The 24385-nt window shown below is 39.5% G+C and overlaps 1 protein-coding gene across 2 annotated transcripts in view; it reads right to left on the bottom strand.

Moving 5' to 3' along the window:
- The window catches only part of ssh1a (slingshot protein phosphatase 1a), a 62226-nt gene extending 47519 nt beyond the window's left edge, over positions 1-14707 (bottom strand). Inside the window, exons 1-2 of one of the 2 annotated variants that reach the window (XM_057831727.1) lie at positions 14506-14707; positions 6642-6679 (exon numbers count right to left, since the gene is read on the bottom strand). In XM_057831727.1, coding sequence (XP_057687710.1) covers positions 6642-6679; positions 14506-14586 — 119 coding nt within the window. In that variant the 5' untranslated portion in view covers positions 14587-14707. Of the gene's footprint in view, positions 1-770; positions 3165-3403; positions 4091-6641; positions 6680-14505 lie in introns of those variants that run through there. The other variant, XM_057831728.1, reaches the window with a different exon arrangement.
- Between the last annotated feature and the right edge of the window lie 9678 nt (positions 14708-24385).

Genomic DNA, 24385 nt, shown 5'->3' with positions numbered 1-24385 from the left:
TAAAAATCATATATCATTGCAACACCATATTTAAAAGTCATTTAGATACAAATAAGTTCTGAATACGAGTGAAGTCCAGAAGAGCAAGCCAGCACCAAACAGCCCATTTTACATGAACAATGGATTTCCTTTTGTGAGCCTCACAATACATTCCCTCCGCCCTCAGCACCATAGGAAAAAAAAAGTTCCACAAAAACAAAGCATGTGGGTTGGGACTTGGACACTTTTCAAACAAGAGCTTTTGTCCCACCGTGGTGGATTTAGTTTTAGTTTGTTGAATGAGTGAGATTTACAAGTGTCAGTAGGCGTTGGGTAATAATGGATAAATATGAGGCAAAAGTTGGGAGAAAAGGAGACAAACAGATGCTTGCTGCTCAGTACGGTGGGCAAATTCCGGCTGCTCATTTCAACGGTGAACTCGACACTGAGGTCACGAGACCTAGATGAGGATGGCCTGAGCTCATCCACAAAAAACATATTAAAATAACTGTATGTCAAAGAAAACATGGGTCTTTATGAACATTTCCATAGGATTCAACGACAACAGTTACTTGTGTCGTCCCTTCATCCTTACTATGTAACCTTGATTTGCTATAATCTCTTCGTTTTCATGTACAAATGCTTTTGTGGTGTTCACACAGGAGCAACAGGACGATGTTTAAGCGATACAGTTAATGAATTTAAACTTGAAAATAGGTCAGAGACTTCTGGGTACCGGTATATTTGCTGTTAGAACAAAGTCCCGTGTAAAGAGTGTTAAGTTGACTCACATGCGGTCCATCTCACAATGGGTCAACATAGCAGCCTCCACAAAACAAGGTAGCTTCATCACAGCCTCCTGAATGGCTTCTTGAAACAGATGCATCCTGTTGAATCCACGAGCCACTTCCACTTTACCGGGCTTCAGAAAAAATGAGCCATGAAACAGCACCGGTACTGAGCCTTGACCCCATTGCTCTGCTGAATGATAGACTGACACTGACTGTCAGACAGCCTCGACTCATCCTCTCTGCTTGGTGCTGTTTAAGATTCCACTCCTTTTGGTGTCCCCTCCCTCTGAGCGTCTGTGTGTGTGTGTGTCTCAGACTGCATGCACATGCTGTAGTTTTTACCCGCCGCCAGAAACTAACACAATCGCGCTTGTCTGTCTACCAGCGCTGCCACACATTGACAAAAGCGATTCATAAGCCTTCTCTTGCTGGAGACAGACGTCCTTGTGTTATGAGATGTAGTTTCCCATCCAGGAGGTGCAAATGTGTGTTTTTGTGCTCCCATTACAATTGGCAAATGGCAATCATTATATTTAAACTTGTCTTGCCACATCCAGTATCTTGTCTAGTATTTGCCAATTTTCATTAAGACTGCACATAAATACTTTAAATCAGAGATGTCCCGATCCGACATTTGGATCGGATCGGACGCCGATATGGGCAAAAAAATGCGTATCAGAATCGGATCGGAACACGGGAAGAATTCCGATCCAGACTTCCGATCCAGTTTTTTTTTTTAAAGACCGGTCCAGGTTTTCCAGCGCACCGGTTTACATAATCCATTCCAGTTTTTGCTTCGGTTTCCCTAAAATCCAGTCCGCATTTGACGGCACACCTTCAACACACTACATTTACATTACCGTCTCCCAATTTACCGAGAGACTTTATCGGTAAAAATGTCAGCTGTGTGGGATCATTTCACCTTAAAGGACAACATATGCCACAATAAAGTCAAGCGTAGTGGTAAAGCTGTAAGAAGTTTTAATACAACCAACCTAATCAAGCATTTAGCGAAATACCACCACAAACAATATGAGGAGTATGTTAAGAAAACCGAAGACAAAAACAAAGGTCCTACGCAACTAACACTGGCAGAAACTTTTGCTATGCGTGACAAACTGGCACTCGACAGTCCCAAAGCCCAGGGAATAACAAGAGTCATTGCCGAAGAAGTCATTCTGGATGACGAGCCATTATCTCACGTGAGTAAAGACGCACCATCCAACTCGCGATTCGGCCGTGGAAGATTCGAGAACGATTCACAAACATCCAAATTCCGATGATTGAAATATGTCAAGTAAAGCGGAACTAATACACAGCGCGGTCTTCAGGACGCAATGAGAAACTGACCGCATTGCGTCCCGAAAGTAAACATAACTTGTCTTAGACCCGGGTAATGCCAATGCTCAACTCACGGCTTTAGCTCAACTCATGCCGCTGGATAAAAAAACACAAGAATACCTGACTGCTGCTGACAGCCGCAACAAACTACGTCAACGTTGTTTTACTGGAGATAATAGATATCATATGTATATCGAACCAGATGCTACACGACAGACTCGACTGAGTTAGCAACATTGAAGTATTGAAAACCAGATGCGTTAGTAAACAGCCGCCATCTTAAAGCAGAAGACTTCCCTAGTAGGCTGTTGTGAACCTTCCAAGCGAACCTAATTAACTTTTTATCTAAAATACTCCCAAATCGGCAAAATCTTGACTTGAATCTATCTTCAAAACAGTTTTAAAACTTTCACATGTCGAAAGTAGACAGAAGTGAAATTATGGAATAACGGGAGCAATTTTAACAACTTTAACAGTTGATTCGCAAAATTAAATGAATTGAATGTAGTTTAAAGCTGCTGATACAGAATGGGGACTTGAGTATTTTATTTACTGTTTTAAAATGTTAACTTGATACTGAAATAGTCGTTTATTTAAACCTGAGAGGCTTTTTATACAATTTTTGTAACTAATACACGAAACATTAAAAGCATCTAATAGCTTGGGGGATTTGTGGGATTTTCCACTGAGGTTGTCGGTGTGTTTTGCTTTTTTAAGACAGTTTACAATATTATTTGCACATTTACTGACTGACTATGCCATTTCTGTTTGTTATTTATAATGTTTTGTGTTTGTCACTGAATAAACAGGTCAATTTCTTGTTACCATGTGTGTTATTCAAACTCACCTAATTCAGCTGGCTAGTTGTTATCAAGGGTGCTAAAACCTTTTTCAACATGAGTCTGACAACTAAGTAAGGAGGCTAAATAACTTTAACCTTTAACACATGCTCAGATAGGTCGGTATCGGTATCGGATCGGAAGTGCAAAACAATATCGGTATCGGATTGGAGGTGCAAAAACCTGGATCGAGACATCCCTAATCATTACTGGACTGTCTCAGAAAATTAGAATACACAATATTCTAATTTTCTGAGACAGTCCTGTATATTGTTCTATGTAAAGGACGTCAGCCAAGGTCGGCCCCCCACATTTTTACCACGCCAAATCTGGTCCCCTTTGCAAAAAGTTTGGACACCCCTGCTTTAAATGGTGGATTAATGTACAGGACTGTCTCAGAAAATTAGAATATTGTGTATTCTAATTTTCTGAGACAGTCCAGTATATTTAAACTTGTCTTGCCACATCCAGTATCTTGTCTACTTTTTAACAATTTTCATAAAGACTGCACAGTTAATACTTTACATCAGTGTTGTTTTCCTCAACGATGACGACAACGAAAATATTTCGTCAACGAACACTTAAAATTTTTAATCGAGTTCATCACAGCTTAAAAAATAATCGTAATTCAAACCATCTCTAAATTATGCCATATTTTTCTGTAAATTACCGTATTGGCCCCAATATAAGACGGTGTTTTTTTGCATTGAAATAATACTGAAAAAGTGGGGGTCGTCTTATATTCGCGGTCTAGACGTTATACCCATTCACGACGCTAGATGGTGCCAGATATCATTGAAGTGATGTTCTGTCATGACAGATCTCAGCTACTCTCAAGTTTAACCAGTTTGCATTATTGCATTGCAATGTTCCTTATTCAGATTTGTTTCAAGACTACAGTTACAGTTAGACTTCACTTTGATGGTTAATGCAGTTTAGGGCTCCAGCTATCTATTATTTTAGTCGTCGATTAATCGATGAACTAGTTAGTTCGAATAATCGAGTAATCGGATAAGGAACATAAAACAATAAAATACCTGAGCTGAGCCTCAAACGGTATAAAAAAAAAGATCTATGTACAACAAAAGAACAATTTGCTAACTTACATAACTTGCTTAAATGCGATAAAATGCTAACGTTTTTTTTTTTTTTTTTTTTTTTTTTAACAATGCTCTTGAATGGTTCAGCCACAAAAAAACTGGCTAAATATGCCTATAAACTAAATTATGAATGCATAAAAATCCTTAGCTCAAACAAAAACTTAGCTAACATTGGTCTTAACAGGGAGCAGTTGGATTCAACCATATGAAATGAGGCAGACCAGAGGGCAGTGTATCCACCTTAATCAATAAAACTAAATGCAAACACTTTCAAAATAAACCATTACAACGCCACTTTAATCAAATGAATAATCGAAGCAAAAAAAATTTAATTAGAATATTTTTTACTAATCGAATACTCAAGTTAATCGATTAATTGTTGCAGCACTAATGCAGTTATTGCAATTTTGTTGTTTTATCACAATAGATTTAAACTTGTCTTGCCACTGCAAAAAATGTCCACTTCCAGGATCTTGTGTAGTATTTGCCAATTTTCAATAAGACAGGGCACAGTAAATACTTTACATCAGTGTTGTTTTTGTCAACAATGACGACAACGAAAATATTTTGTCAACGAACACTTTTTCATGACGTTGGCGAGACTGTAACAAGCTAAAAACGTGTTTTAGGAGACTAAAAAAAAAAAAAAGGGACGAGAACGAGACGAAAACGCACAATACTTTCCTTTACGTGTTCACAATATGTGGCATTTATGTGTAGCTAACCTGCATCGTGCTCGTCTCCATTATCCATGCAGGCTTGCACACACGATAAGATTTGTTTTCTTGGCCAGAGAGAATATGAAAATGTTGCTTGAGCCTCTAAAGGTCTGTGCTGAGTGATCATTATACACAAAGTAACTGGTAGCGTTACCATAGCGTTCGCGTTTAATGCTAACGGCGAACGTCCTCTTAAACTCTCGGACAACTTTTTTTCATGGCGTCCAGGTGGGTTTAATTCGTTGAAAATACTGTATCGTTTTCCTGCTGTGTGTGTATTAACACTAAGTTGGCAGTGTCCTTATAGATAGATGCTACAATATGTTCTTGTCAGTTAATGTTTATTCGAAATAGTTGGAAATCTTTATTTGCAGGCATGAAAATGGGTCAGGGGGTAAAAAGGTGAGAAGGGTGTGGAGGAAATACACTCTGGTACACTGTACAACTAGGGCTGTCCCACTTCGCCTTTCCAACAGCATTCAAAACAATTTTTAGCAATAATATTATAGTATACTACTATATGTAATGTATTATAATAATTACCAATCAGACTTTTCATTAAGGGTGTCATTTTAAAGCTATTCTTAGTGTAGAATCTGAATTTTCAAGTATGTAGGATGAACTCCAGAAATTATTATATATATGACGAACATGACGTTTTTATTTTGAAATGTTCACCAGAAGTACATTCGCTAAAATGCTAACCGTAAGCTTTACACTCAGCAAAAAAGCTCTTTTTGTCATTGCATGTGGTGTTAGTAATCAGTTTTTTTTCATTTTTTCCATTTGTAAATGCTGTTAACCAGCGATTTTTCATGTTTGAAGTGTAACCTTTTAACCGCAAGTTTGCTTTTTGGAGAAGACTGCCAATGTTTTATAGCAGGCTAAAGTAGATTGTCTTTTTTCCCCATTAGCCTCAATGTAGCAATGCTAACGTTTACAGTGTTTGACATAGATGTCTTTTCTTATTTTGTACGTCTGAACTTTAATTCTACGGCGTGTTGATGACCAATAAACATCTGTGAAAGGAACTGTTGTCTCATATGCCATCAGAAAGCAGGCACGCGCGCGGCGATAAAACACAGCCGTGAAAATTACGGCCCTCATTTTTATTTACATGGACTCATTGCATATCGCGACAGGCTTAGTAAGTTCAATAAAACATGTAGTTAGTTAGTTAGATGGACTTACGATCTGTCTCGAGTCGTCTTCCAAAATTACAACTGGGTAACGCCGCTTTAGTTGTTCATTCACTGCCGACGTGCAGCCAAGCTTGGCATTGAAGAGACAGGACACAACAGTTTACCCTCCTTTGTTTCGTTGACATAAGTTAATGTTTTGGCCACTCTCTTGGCTTTGTTCCGCTTTCCCCGCTTGCATGCCAAGCATCAGACATTAAAAAAAAAAAGTCCCGTAAACCCCCCTGCCCCCACCACCACAACCACCACCCCCCGCTCTTCAAAATTTTCTCCTCGGATCAACACAATTCACGCAGGTCACCCTTTTTGACTACAAAACGGCGAATTTCGCCGAAAGGTGAGATTTTCAGGCCTAGTCAAAAGTGAAGGAAGTCAAACGCTTCTAAAAGCACAATTGCTTTGTATGATATACTGTATGTCTAGCTGAACAACTCCATGTTTAGCTAGGACAGATCAAGTTATGTTCATAAAGTAAAGTATAAACTAAGATACTGTGATGTACAATTAGGTACTATTTGAAACCAAATGGTGTACGACACTCCGGCGTCATAAAGTCAAAATCGCATAAGTCGAGTACGTCGTAACTCGGGGACTACCTGTAGTTTGTTGACTCTCATTTGTCTATTTAGTGGTATCTCTGTGTGAAAGAAGCCGTTGATGAGACGCATCTTACCTTTGATTCATCCGCCGTTCATCTTCGCTTCCCAAATCCTGAAATAAAATACAGTGAATATCATGATTACTAAATGGGATTTCAACTACTGAATACAGGCAAACTAAAACATTAAGAGATTAGACAAGTTAGATTCATCTTTGGTCCAAAAAAGTGACATTTCATGTTAATAGATCTCATGTGCCACACCATTATGCATCCAGATAAATCATGGAATCTGAAATCAATTCTAAATTTTTTTTTTTTTAATTTACAAATCATGTTAACCAGCGATTTTTCATGTTTGAAGTGTCACCTTTTAACCGCAAGTTTGCGTTTTAGAGAAGACTGCCAATGTTTTTAGCAGCCTAAAGTAGGTTGTCTTTTTCCCCCATTAGCCTCAATGTAGCAATGCTAACGTTTACATTGTTTAATATACATGTGTGTCCTTATTTTGTATGTCTGAACTTTAATTCTACGGCATGTTGATGACCAAAAAACATATGTGAAAGGAACTGGTGTCTCATATGCCATCAACACGCACGGGTACACGCACGTATAAATGTATGCACGCACGCGTGCGGCGAAAAACGCAGCCGTGAAAATTACCGCCCTCGTTTTTATTTACGGTGCGATAAATGGACTCATTGCATATCACGACAGGCTTAGCAACTTCAATAAAATATTTCGTTAGTTAGATGGAATTACAATATGCCAGCTTGTAATTGTCTCCTGTCATCTTCCAAAATTACAACTGGGTGACGGCGCTTTAGGTGTTCATTCACAGCCGACGTGCAGAGAAGCTTGGCATTGAAGAGACAGGACACAAAAGTGCACCTCCTTTTCTTCGTTGGAATAAGTCAATGTTTTGGCCACTCTGGTGCGCTTTTTGGCTTTGTGCCGCTTTCCTCGCTTGCATACCAAGCGTCCGACATTAAAAAAAAAAATCTCGTGACCCCCCCCCACACCCCTTAAAAAATTTCTCCTCGGATCTACACAATTCACGTAGGTCACCCTTTTTTACTTCAAAACGGCAAATTTCGCCGAAAGGTGAGAGATTTTCATGCCTGTAAAATATTCGATAGCTGCAGCTCTAATGACAATAATAATGGTCAAACAGTATTTACACCATCACGTCAGCTTCACAGTTCACGGGTTTATTCCCAGGCTCCGATCTTCCTGTGTGAAGTTTGCATGTTCTCCTCGTGCCTGCATGGGTTCTCTCTGGGTACTCCCGGTTTCCTCCACATCCCAAAAACATGCATGGCAGACTGATCATACTCTAAACTGTCCCTAGGTATGAGTGTGTGAGTGTATGGTTGTTCGTCTCCTCGTGCCATGCAGTTGGCTGGCAACCGATTCAGGGTGTACCCCGCCTACTGCTCGTAGTTAGCTGGGCTAGGCTCCAGCACCCCCGCGACCCTCGTGACGATAAGCGGCTCGGAAAACGAATGAATGACTTAAGGTATATACAGTGCCTTGCAAAAGTATTCGGCCCCCTTGAATCTTGCAACCTTTCGCCACATTTCAGGCTTCAAACATAAAGATATGAAATTTAATTTTTTTGTCAAGAATCAACAACAAGTGGGACACAATCGTGAAGTGGAACAACATTTATTGGATAATTTAAACTTTTTTAACAAATGAAAAACTGAAAAGTGGGGCGTGCAATATTATTCGGCCCCTTTACTTTCAGTGCAGCAAACTCACTCCAGAAGTTTAGTGAGGATCTCTGAATGATCCAATGTTGTCCTAAATGACCGATGATGATAAATAGAATCCACCTGTGTGTAATCAAGTCTCCGTATAAATGCACCTGCTCTGTCATAGTCTCGAGGTTCTGTTTAAAGTGCAGAGAGCATTATGAAAACCAAGGAACACACCAGGCAGGTCCGAGATACTGTTGTGGAGAAGTTTAAAGCCGGATTTGGATACAAAAAGATTTCCCAAGCTTTAAACATCTCAAGGAGCACTGTGCAAGCCATCGTATTGAAATGGAAGGAGCATCAGACCACTGCAAATCTACCAAGACCCGGCCGTCCTTCCAAACTTTCTTCTCAAACAAGGAGAAAACTGATCAGAGATGCAGCCAAGAGGCCCATGATCACTCTGGATGAACTACAGAGATCTACAGCTGAGGTGGGAGAGTCTGTCCATAGGACAACAATCAGTCGTACACTGCACAAATCTGGCCTTTATGGAAGAGTGGCAAGAAGAAAGCCATTTCTCAAAGATATCCATAAAAAGTCTCGTTTAAAGTTTGCCACAAGCCACCTGGGAGACACACCAAACATGTGGAAGAAGGTGCTCTGGTCAGATGAAACCAAAATTGAACTTTTTGGCCACAATGCAAAATGATATGTTTGGCGTAAAAGCAACACAGCTCATCACCCTGAACACACCATCCCCACTGTCAAATATGGTGGTGGCAGCATCATGGTTTGGGCCTGCTTTTCTTCAGCAGGGACAGGGAAGATGGTTAAAATTGACGGGAAGATGGATGCAGCCAAATACAGGAACATTCTGGAAGAAACCCTGTTGGTATCTGCACAAGACCTGAGACTGGGATGGAGATTTATCTTCCAACAGTACAATGATCCAAAACATAAAGCCAAATCTACAATGGAATGGTTCAAAAATAAATGTATCCAGGTGTTAGAATGGCCAAGTCAAAGTCCAGACCTGAATCCAATCGAGAATCTGTGGAAAGAGCTGAAGACTGCTGTTCACAAACACTCTCCATCCAACCTCACTGAGCTCGAGCTGTTTTGCAAGGAAGAATGGGCAAGAATGTCAGTCCCTCGATGTGCAAAACTGATAGAAACATACCCCAAGCGACTTGCAGCTGTAATTGGAGCAAAAGGTGGCGCTACAAAGTATTAACGCAAGGGGGCCGAATAATATTGCACGCCCCACTTTTCAGTTTTTTATTTGTTAAAAAAGTTTCAATTATCCAATAAATTTTGTTTCACTTCACGATTGTGTCCCACTTGTTGTTGATTCTTGACAAAAAATTAAAATTTTATATCTTTATGTTTGAAGCCTGAAATGTGGCGAAAGGTTGCAAGGTTTAAGGGGGCCGTATACTTTTGCAAGGCACTGTAACACTGTAGAGCCGGGCGGTATACCGAAAATTTACTGTTACCGAAATTCTTCAAGATGACCGACATCATTTTGACCATGTTGGTAAATTCGGTAATTTAATAAAACAAGAAAATAGTCTTTTCATCCTGCTTTGATTCTGTGTTTTTCAGATATGTTCATTCCCCTTTAAGGAAGCAGTCAGTGTGCTTACGTATGAAATCACGTGGTTATCAGGAAGTCAAACAAACAGAAGCCCGGTAGAATAACGCTAGCGGCTAACGCTACAGGCAAACGTGATTGAGTGTGGCTTAAGGGAGCTTCGCTAAACTTTCACCCAACATGAAGTAGACTCTTGGCGGCATCCAGACGGGCTTTCACCCACTGTCCTCCCTGGTTCTCATGATTTCAGGAGAGGGTGCTTTCTAGTGCTGCAATGATTATTCGATTAACTCGAATTTAGAAAAAAATATTTGAATTGAATTTTGATGCTTCGAGTAATCATTTAATTGAAGTGGCGTTGTAATGGTTTGTTTTGAAAGTGTTTGCATTTCGTTTTATAGATTTGGGTGGATACACTGCCCTCTAGTCTGCCTCATTTCAAGTGGCTGAATCCAGCTGCTCCCTGTTAAGACCAACATAAGCTAAATTTTTGTTTGAGATCCTCGTTTTTTTTTTTTTTTTTTTTTAAATACCGTTTGAGGCTTAGCTCCGGTATTTTAATTTTTTTATGGTTCTTATCCGATTACTCGATTATTCGGACTAACTAGTTCATCAATTATTCGACTACTAAAATGATCGATAGCTGCAGCCCAAGTGCTTTCAGTGCTTTCCACTGGTAGCCAGGCCACAGGCTAACGCTACAAATTAGAGCTGAAACGAATACTCGAGCAACTCGAGTAACTCGAGTTTAAAAACTGATCCGAGTAATTTTATTCACCTCGAGTAATCGTTTATTTTGACAGCTCTAAGCATCACGTTTTGCTCAGACTACTTTTAATGCGGGACAACGCGCTGATGTCACGTGCGTAGAGGAACAAGCAAAAAAAAACAAACTTACTGCAGCCGACAACCGCTACAAACGACGCCGACGTTGCTAAATACTAGCCCGCACATGCTACGTTAGTTGCAGGTAGCTTCTGTTGAGTCTCATAGAGATCACATGTATGTTGAACTAGATGCACAATGACAGACTAGGCCGCGTCTGGGCAGCGTTAGCAAACAGCCACCATCTTAAAGCAGTAGAGCGCTAAGCGCTAATATATAAGATTAACGTTACTGTCACTACTAGCTCACCTTACGTTAGCCCTGCGGAGGGCTAGGTTTCAATTAATTAAGACCACTTTCGATGCGTGGCTAACGTGTCTTACATACAGGCTTGAACATAACATAGCGTTGTGGAGTGATGAGGGTGTCAAATAAAAACTCAATCATGCTAACGATCAATTTTAGCTCAGTAGTCAATGCTGGATAAAACACCAAGTAGCACTAGTCACTAATGTGTTCCAATACAGCCTGTATCATACATTTATTTTGAACAGTGCAAAAACTCAAAATCCTATCAGGACTTACAGTTTAGACTAACTTAAAACTTAACTAGTACTTAAAAATGGCTTGACACAAATAGAAATTCAATTGAAAAACGTGGGAAAAATCCTAACTTTTAAGTGATGTGTGTTATCAAGCGTAAAGGCATTTTTAGGTGTATACATATATATATATATATATATATATACACACTTTTTTAAAATAAGATCTAAAGGTTTTTTGAGTGAAAGCAGTGAATTAGTCTTTTTTTTTTTTAATTCTAGTTACATCTGAGATGCAATTGTTGGCTGTTTTCAACAATATACATCAAAAATAAAGACATTGATTGACTGAAAATGATCAAATGTCTGCTTTTGTCATGTATATCTATAATTGCTCTTCATCTAAAAATATATTTGTTTTATCCGATTACTCGATTAATCGATAGAATTTTCAGTCGATTACTCGATTACTAAAATATTCGATAGCTGCAGCCCTACTACAAATGAACGTGGTGGAGTCGGATAGCGGCTCTAACCTTGTCGAAACAGCTGAACTTAATGAGTGGTTTGTGCATGGACTGCATCCAGCAATTACTATGTTGCGTTATTTTGTATATTTGTGTGTGTGTTATTTCTCTGATAGCTTTTATGATGGTGGAACATTCATCAAAAAGTATAATCCAACAGTCCAACAGTGAAACATATAATATGAGCGTTTAACGGCCACAGCTATTTTTCTGTATGTGCTTGCTTTATTCTGTTTCATTACTGGCATCATAAAATCCTAAATGTTTCATTGGCATAAGAGCAATATATGTTCATACAAATGTTCAAATTTGTATATACGTAATGTTTAGACTGCATGTACAGTGGTGCCTCTACATACGAATTTAATTCGTTCCAGGACCTTGTTTGTAAGTCGAAATGGTCGTATGTCGAGCAGGATTTTCCCATAGGAATACATTATAATTCCATTAATTCGTTCCAAAGCCTAAAAACATACACTAAATTCTTAATAAATACTGCTGGCACTGTTACAAATGGCAATTAAACATAGAAAAACAAATAAGTTATAAATAAATAATTCAGAATAATATAATAATAAGAAGAAGAATTAATAATTATTCCTGTAAATAATGTAACGAATCGGATTCTAATATGGCGGACACTTTTTACTGTCCCTGAACGCACCGCGAAGCTGACGTCTCAGTGAGATAGGTCGGTGCGGTAGAGATAATACTTTCGTTTTCTTGAGAGCAGTCAACTGCTTAAGACAATGGGCGTTTTGTGTTGGATAAGTTCTTAAATAAATGATAAAAACGTGACGAAGCTGGCGATTTCCTTGGCAATGTTACCACATTAATAATAATTGTCACCTTAACTTATAAATAGTGGCGAACGGTGGTCGGAAGAGGACCATGGAGCTGTATTGTTGAGCCAGTTCAGGGACGCGCACCCCAAGCTCATATTTTTCTATAACTTGCATCTTCATTTCAAAGGTAAGCATCACTTTTTTCCTTGTTTCTCCAACTGTATCAACTTTTTTTGAAAACTGTGTTGATTTCTCACACAAGAAAATCCACCGTGCGTTCGTTTGCAGTGCTGTCATGTCGTCGTATTTCGAGCAACTCGTCGGATGTAGAAACAAATGGCGGCTCAAATTTTACGTCGGATGTCGAAAAGATCGCGTGTCGAAGTGATCGTATGTAGAGGTACCACTGTATAATTGTTAAATATGTTAAATTGAAAGCTGGTAAATAAATCAATGAGAAACTGTTAATTTGTATTTCATGCCTTGATTCAGATTTTCAAATTATATAACAGTCCGCTTGGGCGAATTTATCGTCATTTATCGTTATCGAGGTAAATCTGCTCAATTTACCGTGATACGTACTTAAGACCATATTGCCCAGCCCTATAAAAGTGTGCTTCACTCAAAACTGTACTTAATAGAGTGCCAGGTGAAGGTATACGTCGATGGGATTGATCATTTATAATGAATTATTACGCAAGGATAACACGTTTTATTTCCCTTCCTGTTCTCTTGGACTGTAAATAGTATGAATCAGGTTCAAAACACATTAGCATCTGTTACATTACTGTTTACGCTCTCGTTTCCTGCAGTAGTACTCAACCACTGCACCCACTCCTCATCGAGTCGATGACATCATAGCTGCAGCAGCTTTAACTGTTCCATGTCACCGGACATCTGCGGGCTGCGCCACCCACATCGGATGCATTGTTAAATTACATCATTAAAATGAAACACGAAAGCAGGGAGTACCGCCGGTCAAATACTGTGTAATAGCCAAGTCATGTATGCGTAATACCATGTTTTTTGCACTGGATTACTTCAACAACCACTTTGTACCGATTTAAAATGGCACAAAACCTAAAGGTACGAGTTTTAATTGTAAATAGTAGTTTTAAATAAATTAGGCTGATATAAATACTAGGCAATCTGCACCAAGAATCCTGATTGAATAAATTGTTACACCAAATTTGAGAACTGTAAATACATATATTTTCTAGAAAGTTTAGAAAATAGTGACAGATGTTGCTTTTTGTAATCCTAAAGGCAGCCCAATCCCAACCAAAATATGAAATAAATCCCAGTACAAGGCAGTGCAGTTGGCACAGTATTGGGCTAGTTGCTAAACTTGGTTGTTAGCGCCCCCACCCGATAGTAAAGACAAGGGGTAACAACTGTTTTAAATTGAAATTGGAAGTTGCTGTCATTCTAAACAAAAATAAATGCCAAGGCAACCGGGCAAGCCCAAAAAAATGATACAATAATGCCACTATCAGGGTAAAATATCTATCTTCGACAGGTGCCTAGTTACTGCCCAAATGCTATTTTACGATTCAAACAGGAATATGACAAGTCAAGCCATCAAATAAAACACGAACGTCTCACTAGCTCTAACATTAAAATGTCTCACAATGCGTTTTCTCTGTGATAATAATAGCGCCAAGCAGACTGTTTAATCAAATTAAAGAGACATTTTCACAGCTATCCAGTCACGTCATGAACTAGCTAACGTTAGCTACTTTGCTTAGAAGTGCAGCCAGTGTAAGCTAACTATATCTAAAAACAGTCTTTAGAACAGTACGTAAATGTAATGGAAGCACTGGTTCGCTCGCCACTTTACGTTAAAAAGCAATGAAGGGCAGCTTGTTGTAAATTTAAGCAAAAGAGGGGCTAATTAGCATTTCCCTATAAACACCACGACACATATTGGGTTTTATTCAGCCACCCCCCGGAGCTAACAGACCTCGCCCGCAGTGGTGGTCGCGGTGCTGGCGCTGGACGCGGCGCTGGGGGTCGGGGACCGCTGCAGGGTCACTAACGCCATGGCTGGAAGCTGTCGCACCGGCAGCCGTTGTGGCCTGGTGAGCTGCCTGCTAGTGCTAGATGCCCGGCTAAAGATCCGCCTGGCGCCTACTGAATGAACAGATGGACGGAGTGGGGGCGGTAGAGAGTGCAGTCTTCACCAACCGGCTCGCGTCATGACACTTTCCATTGATTGGTAACAGGGTAAGCATAGTTTGCTCATTAAAAGTGCCTATGACAGCAAAAAGCTTGTTTATTTCATATTTCATTAAAAGTGCCTATGACAGCAAAAAGCTTGTTTATTTCATATTTCACACGGTATTTTATGCTCCTGAATGAAATGGACCGCTTGGATGCAAGGGCGTAGGTTTGGTCTCAACATTGGTAGGGACACTATCAGAGGTGAAAGTGGCTAGAATTTCTTGCCGGAACTCCTCGACGTGAAGGTCACCATTTATTTATTTTTTCTTTCTTTCTTTTTTTTTTTTTTTGGGGGGGGGGGGGGGTCAAACCTCTTAAACTACTGAAACTACTACTACTTAAACTAAAGTTATTTCTATAACACATACAAAAACAGATTTTCATTCAAAATCGTATTTTTCAATGATTTGCAAAATAAAAGTTGACAAAAACAGCAATAACCCCAACCTCCATCTCCTAATTTTTATTTTCCCTCATTTCCCCACATACTAAATGCCAAATCTTAATGTTATCTACTGAGGAACATAGGATGTATATTAAAATTGAAGTTAATGTAAACATTTACTTTTTTTTTTTTTTTTTTTTTTTTATATACCGGTAACAAAGATATAAGTAACATACATTCAGAAAAATAAGTACAAGTGATTTATAATATGCAGAGTGAAATGGAATATATTTTGAAGATTGCGCAAACATTGACTTTTTTAAATCATAAGTAAATGAATAAGTAGCTACTTAACAAATAAAACAAAATATGATAGAAAAGCCTCCTCAAATCTTTCATTGCTCTTAAAGATTTGATCCATTTTATGTTGCATTGCCCTTTTTTTTTTTTGCTGTTCCAGAAAACATGCAGATTTGAACCAATCAGAGCTGTCTCTGCTGATCACATGTCAGTATGTCAGCCAATTGAACGGATAAATGAGTCCAAGGCGTTTTGCTTTGCTTCGCACATTGACGTGACTCATCATTGTCAGACTCAGATAACTGCTGCAGCTGGGGAAACCTCCATGCCGTCCGTGGAATAAAATAAATAATAAATATCGGTGGAAACGGATTACGCGACACAAGCACTTTATTATGCTTGTTGTTAACACTTGTGTATTTAAATCTGATGTTGGTAGATTGTTATCTTCTTGGAGATGAAATGCATGTGTGGCAGCTTATCATTTTAATTTTTTTTAAATAGTGTTTTGACAGTTGCCATCATATTTTTGGAATCAAAGCACCGTGTACCGGAACTGCGTTCTGGCCCTGAATCTTATACCGAAACTGCGTTCCTGACCGTTCTGGCCCACTTTCACCCCTGGACACTATAACACCATAACTTGCATGTACACTTTTTGATGGGGACGGGACATCATTAAGACCAAACAGATTATTAAACGATTATTGCACATTATGTATACAATGATCCAACTGAGGGATGGCTAGCTTGACTTTGTTGTTCCCTGTGGAGGCTGGCCTGACCGCAGTAGTTTTGCAAGTTAGCAAGTTCACACAGATTAATGCTATGCTAACTCTGATGCAGGTTGAACTTTTAGTAGCAAAATTAGCGATGTTTCCCCCGCCTTCGCAACATTGACGTCTTTTTACATTACTTATAGTGGCTTGTGCTGGCCGAAAAAAACTTCTGATATCCCTCCTCTTCGAAGCGGGTGGAGGAGGCGGCATGTTTTATTTCTGTCAGCGAGGTTTTGTGAGTGTGTGCGTCCTTCTGTGTGGTGGGTGAAGGGGATCAAGTCATCAGCCAATACAAAGGGCATTTGAGGGGAAAAATGGACCGGCACATTCAGAAAGTGAAAAGGGACAAATGTAAGTCTGAACTATAGACTTCATGATATGTTGACGGGACACGGGGCACGGGGCCGATTAATAGGGAGTCTATCTCCGTCAAAGCTTACTGAGTGGAAACACAGACAAAGAGCTTTTTACGGTGAAAATTATTGTGAATAAATGCTTAAATCCCTGAATTCTTTATAGATATAGACGTAAAACAGTCTAGATTCTTGGTTAAAAGCAAAACAAAAACAAAAACAACGGGCAGTTAGCATTTATTTTACATTAATATGTCGAATGTGCTGCTAGTCTTTAAGCCACTCTGGCGCCGCCTTATCACCACATAGAGCTTTTTATGTTGAAAATTCTTATTAATAAATGCTTAAATCCCTAAATTCTTTATAGATATGAACATAAAACAGTCTCGATTCTTGGTTAAAAGCAAAAAACCAGGCAGTTAGCATTTATTATACGTAAAAATTGCGAATTATGACGCAAATGCCGTAGTGGTTAATTTCTCCCATTGATTTTTTTCACGTTTCAAAATGCATGCATGGTACGAAAAATAAAATAATTACCTTGAATCGTCGAACAAATCAATCCTGGGACAATCCTTCCTATTTTTATGCGGTAAAGCTTTCGTACTTTTTCGGCCTTAATCCGGCGTTGGACCGCTACATGTGTTTGAGATTAACTTCGACCGACTTTGACCGACTGAATCGGAGTGTGGGACGGCCCACTACTTGAAGGCATGGCGCAGTGTCTGGGGAAGGTGTCCCATCAATATCATTATGGAATGGAATTTTATTGTCATCATCATCGGTATCATTGACAATCATTGACAATTACAAAATGTGATAGGATTTGCCCGAAGGAACCGAAGAAGAAGACAAAGGCGGACGGGATGAAGCATATGCTTATCAGTTTCCCATTCCCCATACAACTAAAGACGCACATTCAGGCATGGAACATACATCAAAACTGTACAATAACACAATCAACAATCTGAGTTTGTAACTTAGCGTCCAGTCAAGCAGCTCAATTAATTTCAGGGCGTACAAGGTTATGGCTTAGTCATGTCCCTGACATTTTTGCATCTGTTTGCTGTGGAACATTTTGTTGTGGCTATGTGTGTGGCAAAAGTGATTATGTGTTATCACAGCTGGTGTGAGTAGCGGCAACAATTGGGGCACACAAAGGTCACTGTAACAGTTTCATCAGACATGAATGTATAAAATCAAACAACATGCTGTACATATTTTATCCCAAGATTAATGTCTCCACAACAAAAACATGCTTATTATTCGTTTTATACAGTATCTTTTCCATATATTAGACATTTGAATCAGGAGCTCGGTAGACACAGCAGATAATTATGTTTTTACAATTGGGGATTAGGAGCTCAATTGTAATACATTCCAGGAGATTGTCAACCATAATTGCAACACCCCCTCCCCCCTTAGATGCCCGATTCATTTGTGTCATGTTATGTCCGTGCAAACTAAAGTCAGAGCCTTTGTTATCTTTAGTAGATAATCCTTAGTGTGTTCGAGATTCTTGTAGAGACTCCTGCCGTTGACAAATTTCAGTTTACCGTCCACATCCACGAGTTGTTATACTGGTCCGCTGTGTAGTATTTTAATTTATCCAGCTATTGTAGTCAGCTGGTCAAGACTCGTGATAGCTTTTATCTTCATATCTTGCTTCTTGACAAGGATCCTGCAATCCGAGACCCAGGTGTTGGCTATTTTCCCAGCTTTCTTGAGTTGACGTGCTTTTCTTGCAATTTCGGCATTTCGGCGAGTCAAGTTGTCATTCAAAAAAATCTTCGACCCTTTCAGGTGGCTACGCTGCTTAAGCAGGGCAGTCTTGGTCTTGTGGTCAGCCAGCTTCATGAGCACCTTCGTCGGTCCTCTCCCCTCAGATGGGAGCAGAAGGCAGCGACGGATGAAACACTGTTTCCCCTGGGTTAGGTGTCAGTTCATTCATTCATTCATTCATTTTCCATGCCGCTTTTTCCTCACGAGGGTCACGGAGGTGCTGGAGCCTATCCCAGCCACCTATGGGCAGTAGGCAGGGGACACCCTGAACTGGTTGCCAGCCAATCGCAGGGCACAAGGAGACATACAACCAATCACGCACACACTCATACCTACGGACAATTTAGAGTGTTCAATCAGCCTACCATGCATGTTTTTGGGATGTGGGAGGAAACCGGAGTACCCGGAGGAAACCCACGCAGGCACGGGGAGAACATGCAAACTCCACACAGGAAGGCCGAAGCCCGGGATTGAACCCTTGATCTCAGAACTGTGAGGCAGACGTGCTAACCACTCAGCCACCGTGCCACCTAGGCGTCAGTTGTAATCCAGAAATGATGAGCTCATTTGCGCGTCGGCACTGGTCGAGATCGTCAGCCAAAATTTTCCAGCCTCTTGATGCGAACATCTCTCTCCTCGACCGCCTGCTGAGTTTCTCGTTTTCAACGCGAATTAACTGGAGCTCTCTGTCGATTTCTTGATTCTGGTTTTGAATCAAGCCAGTCAAGGAGACCTCCAACTTCTGTATGGAGGATTTTATTTCATCCAAGTCTCCAGGTTTCAAATTCTTTGGAGCCATACTGGGAGTCGAGCTTGCTGGCCCTGAGCGCTTATCGGTTAAGAGAGTGCTTCAGGAGCTCAGAGTGCGTCTGTACGCGGTGAAGGCTGAGCAGTTGTCTGTATCTGAACATAATGAAAATAATTCACTTAATAATGGTAGGGTCTATTCTATCCTAACAACTTATGGGAAGACAATCAATACCCTTATACCTGAACTCATTATATATTGAAAATAAGGTGGCTTAAAAGTTGGTGGGGACAATTAGAGCATCCTGAAAAGTTGCTAGTGTTATGTCCTTACCGTCCCTATGCAAACCTACGCCCTTGCTTGGATGTGTATGGAAGTGATCGATACACTTTTTTTTTTTTTTTTTTTAGATAGTTAAGGGATGATTAACAAACTTGTAGTTATTGTGTATGTTAATATAGTTTCAGTTATGTTCAAATAATGCAATTTAAATTTCGTCATGAAATCCGGACATTTTTTTGTGTTTGTGTTTTCAAAATGTTTCTTTAGTAGTTTTTGAAAACAAACGTTTTAATTGAACCGTGTAGGCTGAACCAATACACATAAAAGTTAGTTTAAGTCAATACAGATTTATTTTGCATTGATCACTATGACTGTCCCGTCCCCAGCAAAAAGTGCAAATGCAGGTTATGCCATAACATCCCTACCAATGTTCAGACCAAATGTACGCCCTTGATCCAAGCATATACTAGTATCTTGTAAGTTAATTTTATTGCTGACACTGCTTTTCGGAGTCATCAACATGTTTTGCCCCCCCTGCCCAAAAAAGTCAAACTCCGCCTACTGACATACAGTGGGGCAAATAGGTATTTAGTCAACCACCAATTGTGCACGTTCTCCTACTTGAAAAGATTAGAGAGGCCTGTAATCGTCAACATGGGTAAACCTCAACCATGAGAGACAGAATGTGGAAAAAAACAGAAAATCACATTGTTTGATTTTTAGAGAATATATTTCCAAATTAGAGTGGAAAATAAGTATTTGGTCACCTACAAACAAGCAAGATTTCTGGCTGTCAAAGAGGTTTAACTTCTTCTAACGAGGGGTCACTCGTTACCAGTATTAATGGCACCTGTTTTAACTCATTATCGGCAGTGTTGTTAATAACGGCGTTACAATATAACGGCGTTACTAACGGCGTTATTTTTTTCAGTAATGAGTAATCTAATTAATTACTTTTCTCATCTTGGCAACGCCGTTACCGTTACTGAGGCGGGAAAGGCGTGCATTACTATGCGTTACTAAGTTGGTTAAATAAAAAAAAGTCTGAGAGAAACGGACTCACGGGGACGAGAGCAGAGCAGGAGTGGGGAAGACGCCGTTGCAACCGCGATGCTAGATGGCTCCAATAATACCTGACTGCAGCCATAGCCGACAAACTACGCCCACATGACACGGTAGATATCATATTATAGAACTAGATGCAAATGACAGACACTGCTGCATTGCCAACATGTTTTAAGGACTACATGCGTTTGTAAACAGCCGCCATCTTAAAGCAGTAGACCTCTCAGGAAGGCCCTGATGTAGAGATCCTTCCTAGCGAACCTAAGTAAATAGGGAATGGGACGTACTACGTCACTGTTTGGACGCGCCTCCATGCTGGCAATATGATTTACTTCCGGTTCGGCAGAGTCAATGCGGATTGTAACGTGTGGTAGTGCTAAGCTAACTCTTTCGGTGTTTTAGAAAGAAAATATGGGTGCTTATTGTTGCGTTACCGGGTGCAACAGCATCTCCTACGACAAAAAAAGGGGTTAGGAAAAATGGACTCACTTTTCACCGTTTTCCTGCATGGAGGACCAAATATCAGATCACGAAGGTACGACGGATGGCTGGATTGCAGCGGTTCGTCGGAAAAGCATTTCTTATTATCATATTTCTGCTGGAATGAGAGTGTGTTCCTGTCATCTCTACTCTTGTAAGTTGAACGATTTATCCACTTTTGGTTTCAATACGTTTTTCTTTTTTTACACCGTTGTGTAAATCTGCCTCGGTAGCAATGCTCGCCTACTACGACTCACCTACCTGTTGTGTTCCTAGGTAAACCTGCTGACAACACATCCCGATTTGTCACCATCTCTCTTCTTGGATCATTTGACAAAGAAAATTTGTTCAATGGAGTGGTTCCATTTGTCCTGTGTCGGACTCAAACAAGCCCCTGCTGCAGACGCCATCTGGGTCTGCCCTTCTCGTCGATGAACTGCGGGCTTTTAACTTGTGAAAATGCAAGAACTGTAATGCACATATTTATTCTGCCTGGCTATTTAACTATGGCCAGTGACGTATTATTATTATTATTATTATTTTTAAACCACTTTGACAAAGACACGTTTCATTGTAATGTTGAATTTATATATTCTATTATTATTTTTAAATTATAATATTCTTATTTGCACTTATGGAGACTTTAGACTGTCAATTCAAATAGTGTTGGAAAAGTTGCAATACCTAAAATAGAAATGCAAGAACTGTAAAGTACATATTTTTACACCTTTATTTACCTAAGGCCACTGGATGTTTTTTAACTGCTTTGAAAAAATACAGGTTTTGTTGTGATCTTGTATTTATATAGTATATAGCTTTTTATAATGTATTATGTATTATAATATTTGCTGCCCCCTGCCAGAGTGTGGGCCATTTTGTACTAAAAGGATTTTAAACTGTCAGTTCAAATACTGTGTTGGAGACTAGTACTTGCAATACTTAAAATGGAAATGCAAGAACTTTAAAGCACATATTTATCCTGTCTGGCAATTTACCCAAGGCCAGTAAATAGGGTTTTAAACTGCTTTGACAAAGACACGTTTATTGTGATCTTGTATTTGTGTATTACTTATAATTATATAATATTTGCTGCCACCGTCAGAGGGTGGGCCTTGTTTGCACTAATTTAAAGATTTTAAACTGTCAATTCAAATATCGTATTGGAGAAATTGCATTACTTGAAATAAATCTATTGCAACTTATCAGTCCCAGTTCTTGTCTACAACACTGTCCAAAAATTGTCAATGCATATTCCAAATAGAATAACAAAATTAAGTCACCTGACTTTGTAATTATTACACCTGTTTATTATGAAGACCTGAAGTAAACAACAAGCAGTTACAGTTTGTCAAGAAGTTGTTCAAGTCATGTTTTGGTATTCATATTTTATTGACTTTTCACAACAACACTTTGTAAGAGCAGAGCAAACTGAAGTTTCAGCGTGCACTCTTCGCCTTTCCAACCTCTCATAACGCTCCGATGTGGTGCGCTTGACCTCAGAATAACCCAAGAAGAGATATGGTGACCAATCGGGATGTGTTGTCAGCATTTCATATGCAGGTTTTCCTAGTAACACAACAGGTAGGTGAGGAGGAGTAGGTTAGCATTGCTACCGAGGCAGATTTACACAACAGTAAAAAAAAACACACACAAAAAAAAACCGTATTGAAACCAAAACGGATAAATCGTTCAACTTACAAGAGTAGAGATGAGGGGAATACTCTCATTCCAGCAGAAATATGATCATAAGAAATGCTTTTCCGACGAACCGCTGCAATCCAGCCATCAGTCGTACCTTCGTGATCTGATATTTGGTCCTCCATGCAGGAAAACGGTGAAAAGTGAGTCCAGTTTTCCTCGCCCTTTTTTTTAGTCGTAGGAGAAGCTGTTGCACCCGGTAACACAACAATACACACCCATAATTTCTTTCTAAAACACCGAAAGAGTTAGCTTAGCACGACCACACGTTACAATTCGCATTGAGTCTGCCGACCCGGAAGTGAATCATATTGCCAGCATGGAGGCGCGTCGAAACAATGACGTAGTACGTCCCATTCCCTATTTTTTAAATCTAAAATGCTCCTAAATCGGCAAAATCTTAACTTAAATCTATCTTTAAATGATGAAACAGTTTTAAAACTTACACATGTTTAAAGTAGACAGAAGGGAACTAATGCAATAACGGGAGAAATTTTAACAACTTTAACGATTGATTCACAACTTTAAATGACTTCCACACATAGCAAAGGTTACTAGCTAGTTATCGCAATACCCTTGTGTCTAGTTAAGTGGAGGGTAAAGAATTGGGCTTGGGCCAATTGTCCCCCAAACCCTTTAAGCTTCACATTGTGTGACCTGTTTTTTTTTTTTTTTTTTTTTTGAGAAAAAAAAAATATCACTAGTTACTTTGCCAAGTAACTAATTACTCTTACATTCAGGTAACTGAGTTACTAACGCAATTACTTTTTGGGAGAAGTAATTTGTAACTGTAATTAATTACTTTTTTAAAGTAAAATTAACAACACTGCATGGCACTAAATGCGTTAGTAGACAGCCGCCATCTTAAAGCAGTAGACTTTTTAGGACGGCTCTGTTGTAGAGAACCTTCCTAGCGAACCTAAGTAACTTTTTATCTAAAATACTTCTAAATCGGCAAAATCTTGACTTGAATCTATCTTTAAATGATGAAACAGTTTTAAAACTTTCATATGTCGAAAGTAGAGAGAAGGGAACAAATGCAATAATGGGAGCAATTTTAACAACTTTCAACAGTTGATTCAGGGTAAAGGGTAAATTAGGGTAAAGAATTGGGCTCGGGCCAATTGTACCAAAAACCGTCACAAAAAACTTCACATAGTGTAGCCAATGTTTTTTTGTTGTTTTTTTTTGAGGAAAAAAAAAAAAGTAATTATCACCAATTACTTTGCCAAGTAACTAATTACTCTTACATTCAGGTAATTGAGTTACTAACGCAATTACTTTTTGGGAGAAGTAATTTGTAACTATAATTAATTACTTTTTTTCAGTAAGATTAACAACACTGATTATCGGTATAAAAGACACCTGTCCACAATCTCAGTCAGTCACACTCCAAATTCCACTATGGCCAAGAGCTGTCGAAGGACACCAGAGACAAAATTGTAGACCTGCACCAGGCTGGGAAGACTGAATCTGCAACAGGTAAAATGCTTGGTGTAAAGAAATCAACTGTGGGAGCAATTATTAGAAAATGGAAAACATACAAGACCACTGATAATCTCCCTCGATCTGGGGCTCCATGTAAGATCTCGCCCCGTGGCGTCAAAATCATGACTAGAACGGTGAGCAAAAATCCCAGAACCACACGGGGGGACCGAGTGAATGACCTACAGAGAGCTGTGACCACAGTAACAAAGGCTACTATCAGTAACACAATGCGCCGCCAGGGACTCAAATCCTGCACTGCC

The sequence above is a fragment of the Corythoichthys intestinalis genome, chromosome 3 (genome assembly GCF_030265065.1).
Source record: "Corythoichthys intestinalis isolate RoL2023-P3 chromosome 3, ASM3026506v1, whole genome shotgun sequence".
Classification (NCBI taxonomy): domain Eukaryota; kingdom Metazoa; phylum Chordata; class Actinopteri; order Syngnathiformes; family Syngnathidae; genus Corythoichthys; species Corythoichthys intestinalis.
This window is presented reverse-complemented; position numbering and strand designations above follow the sequence as displayed.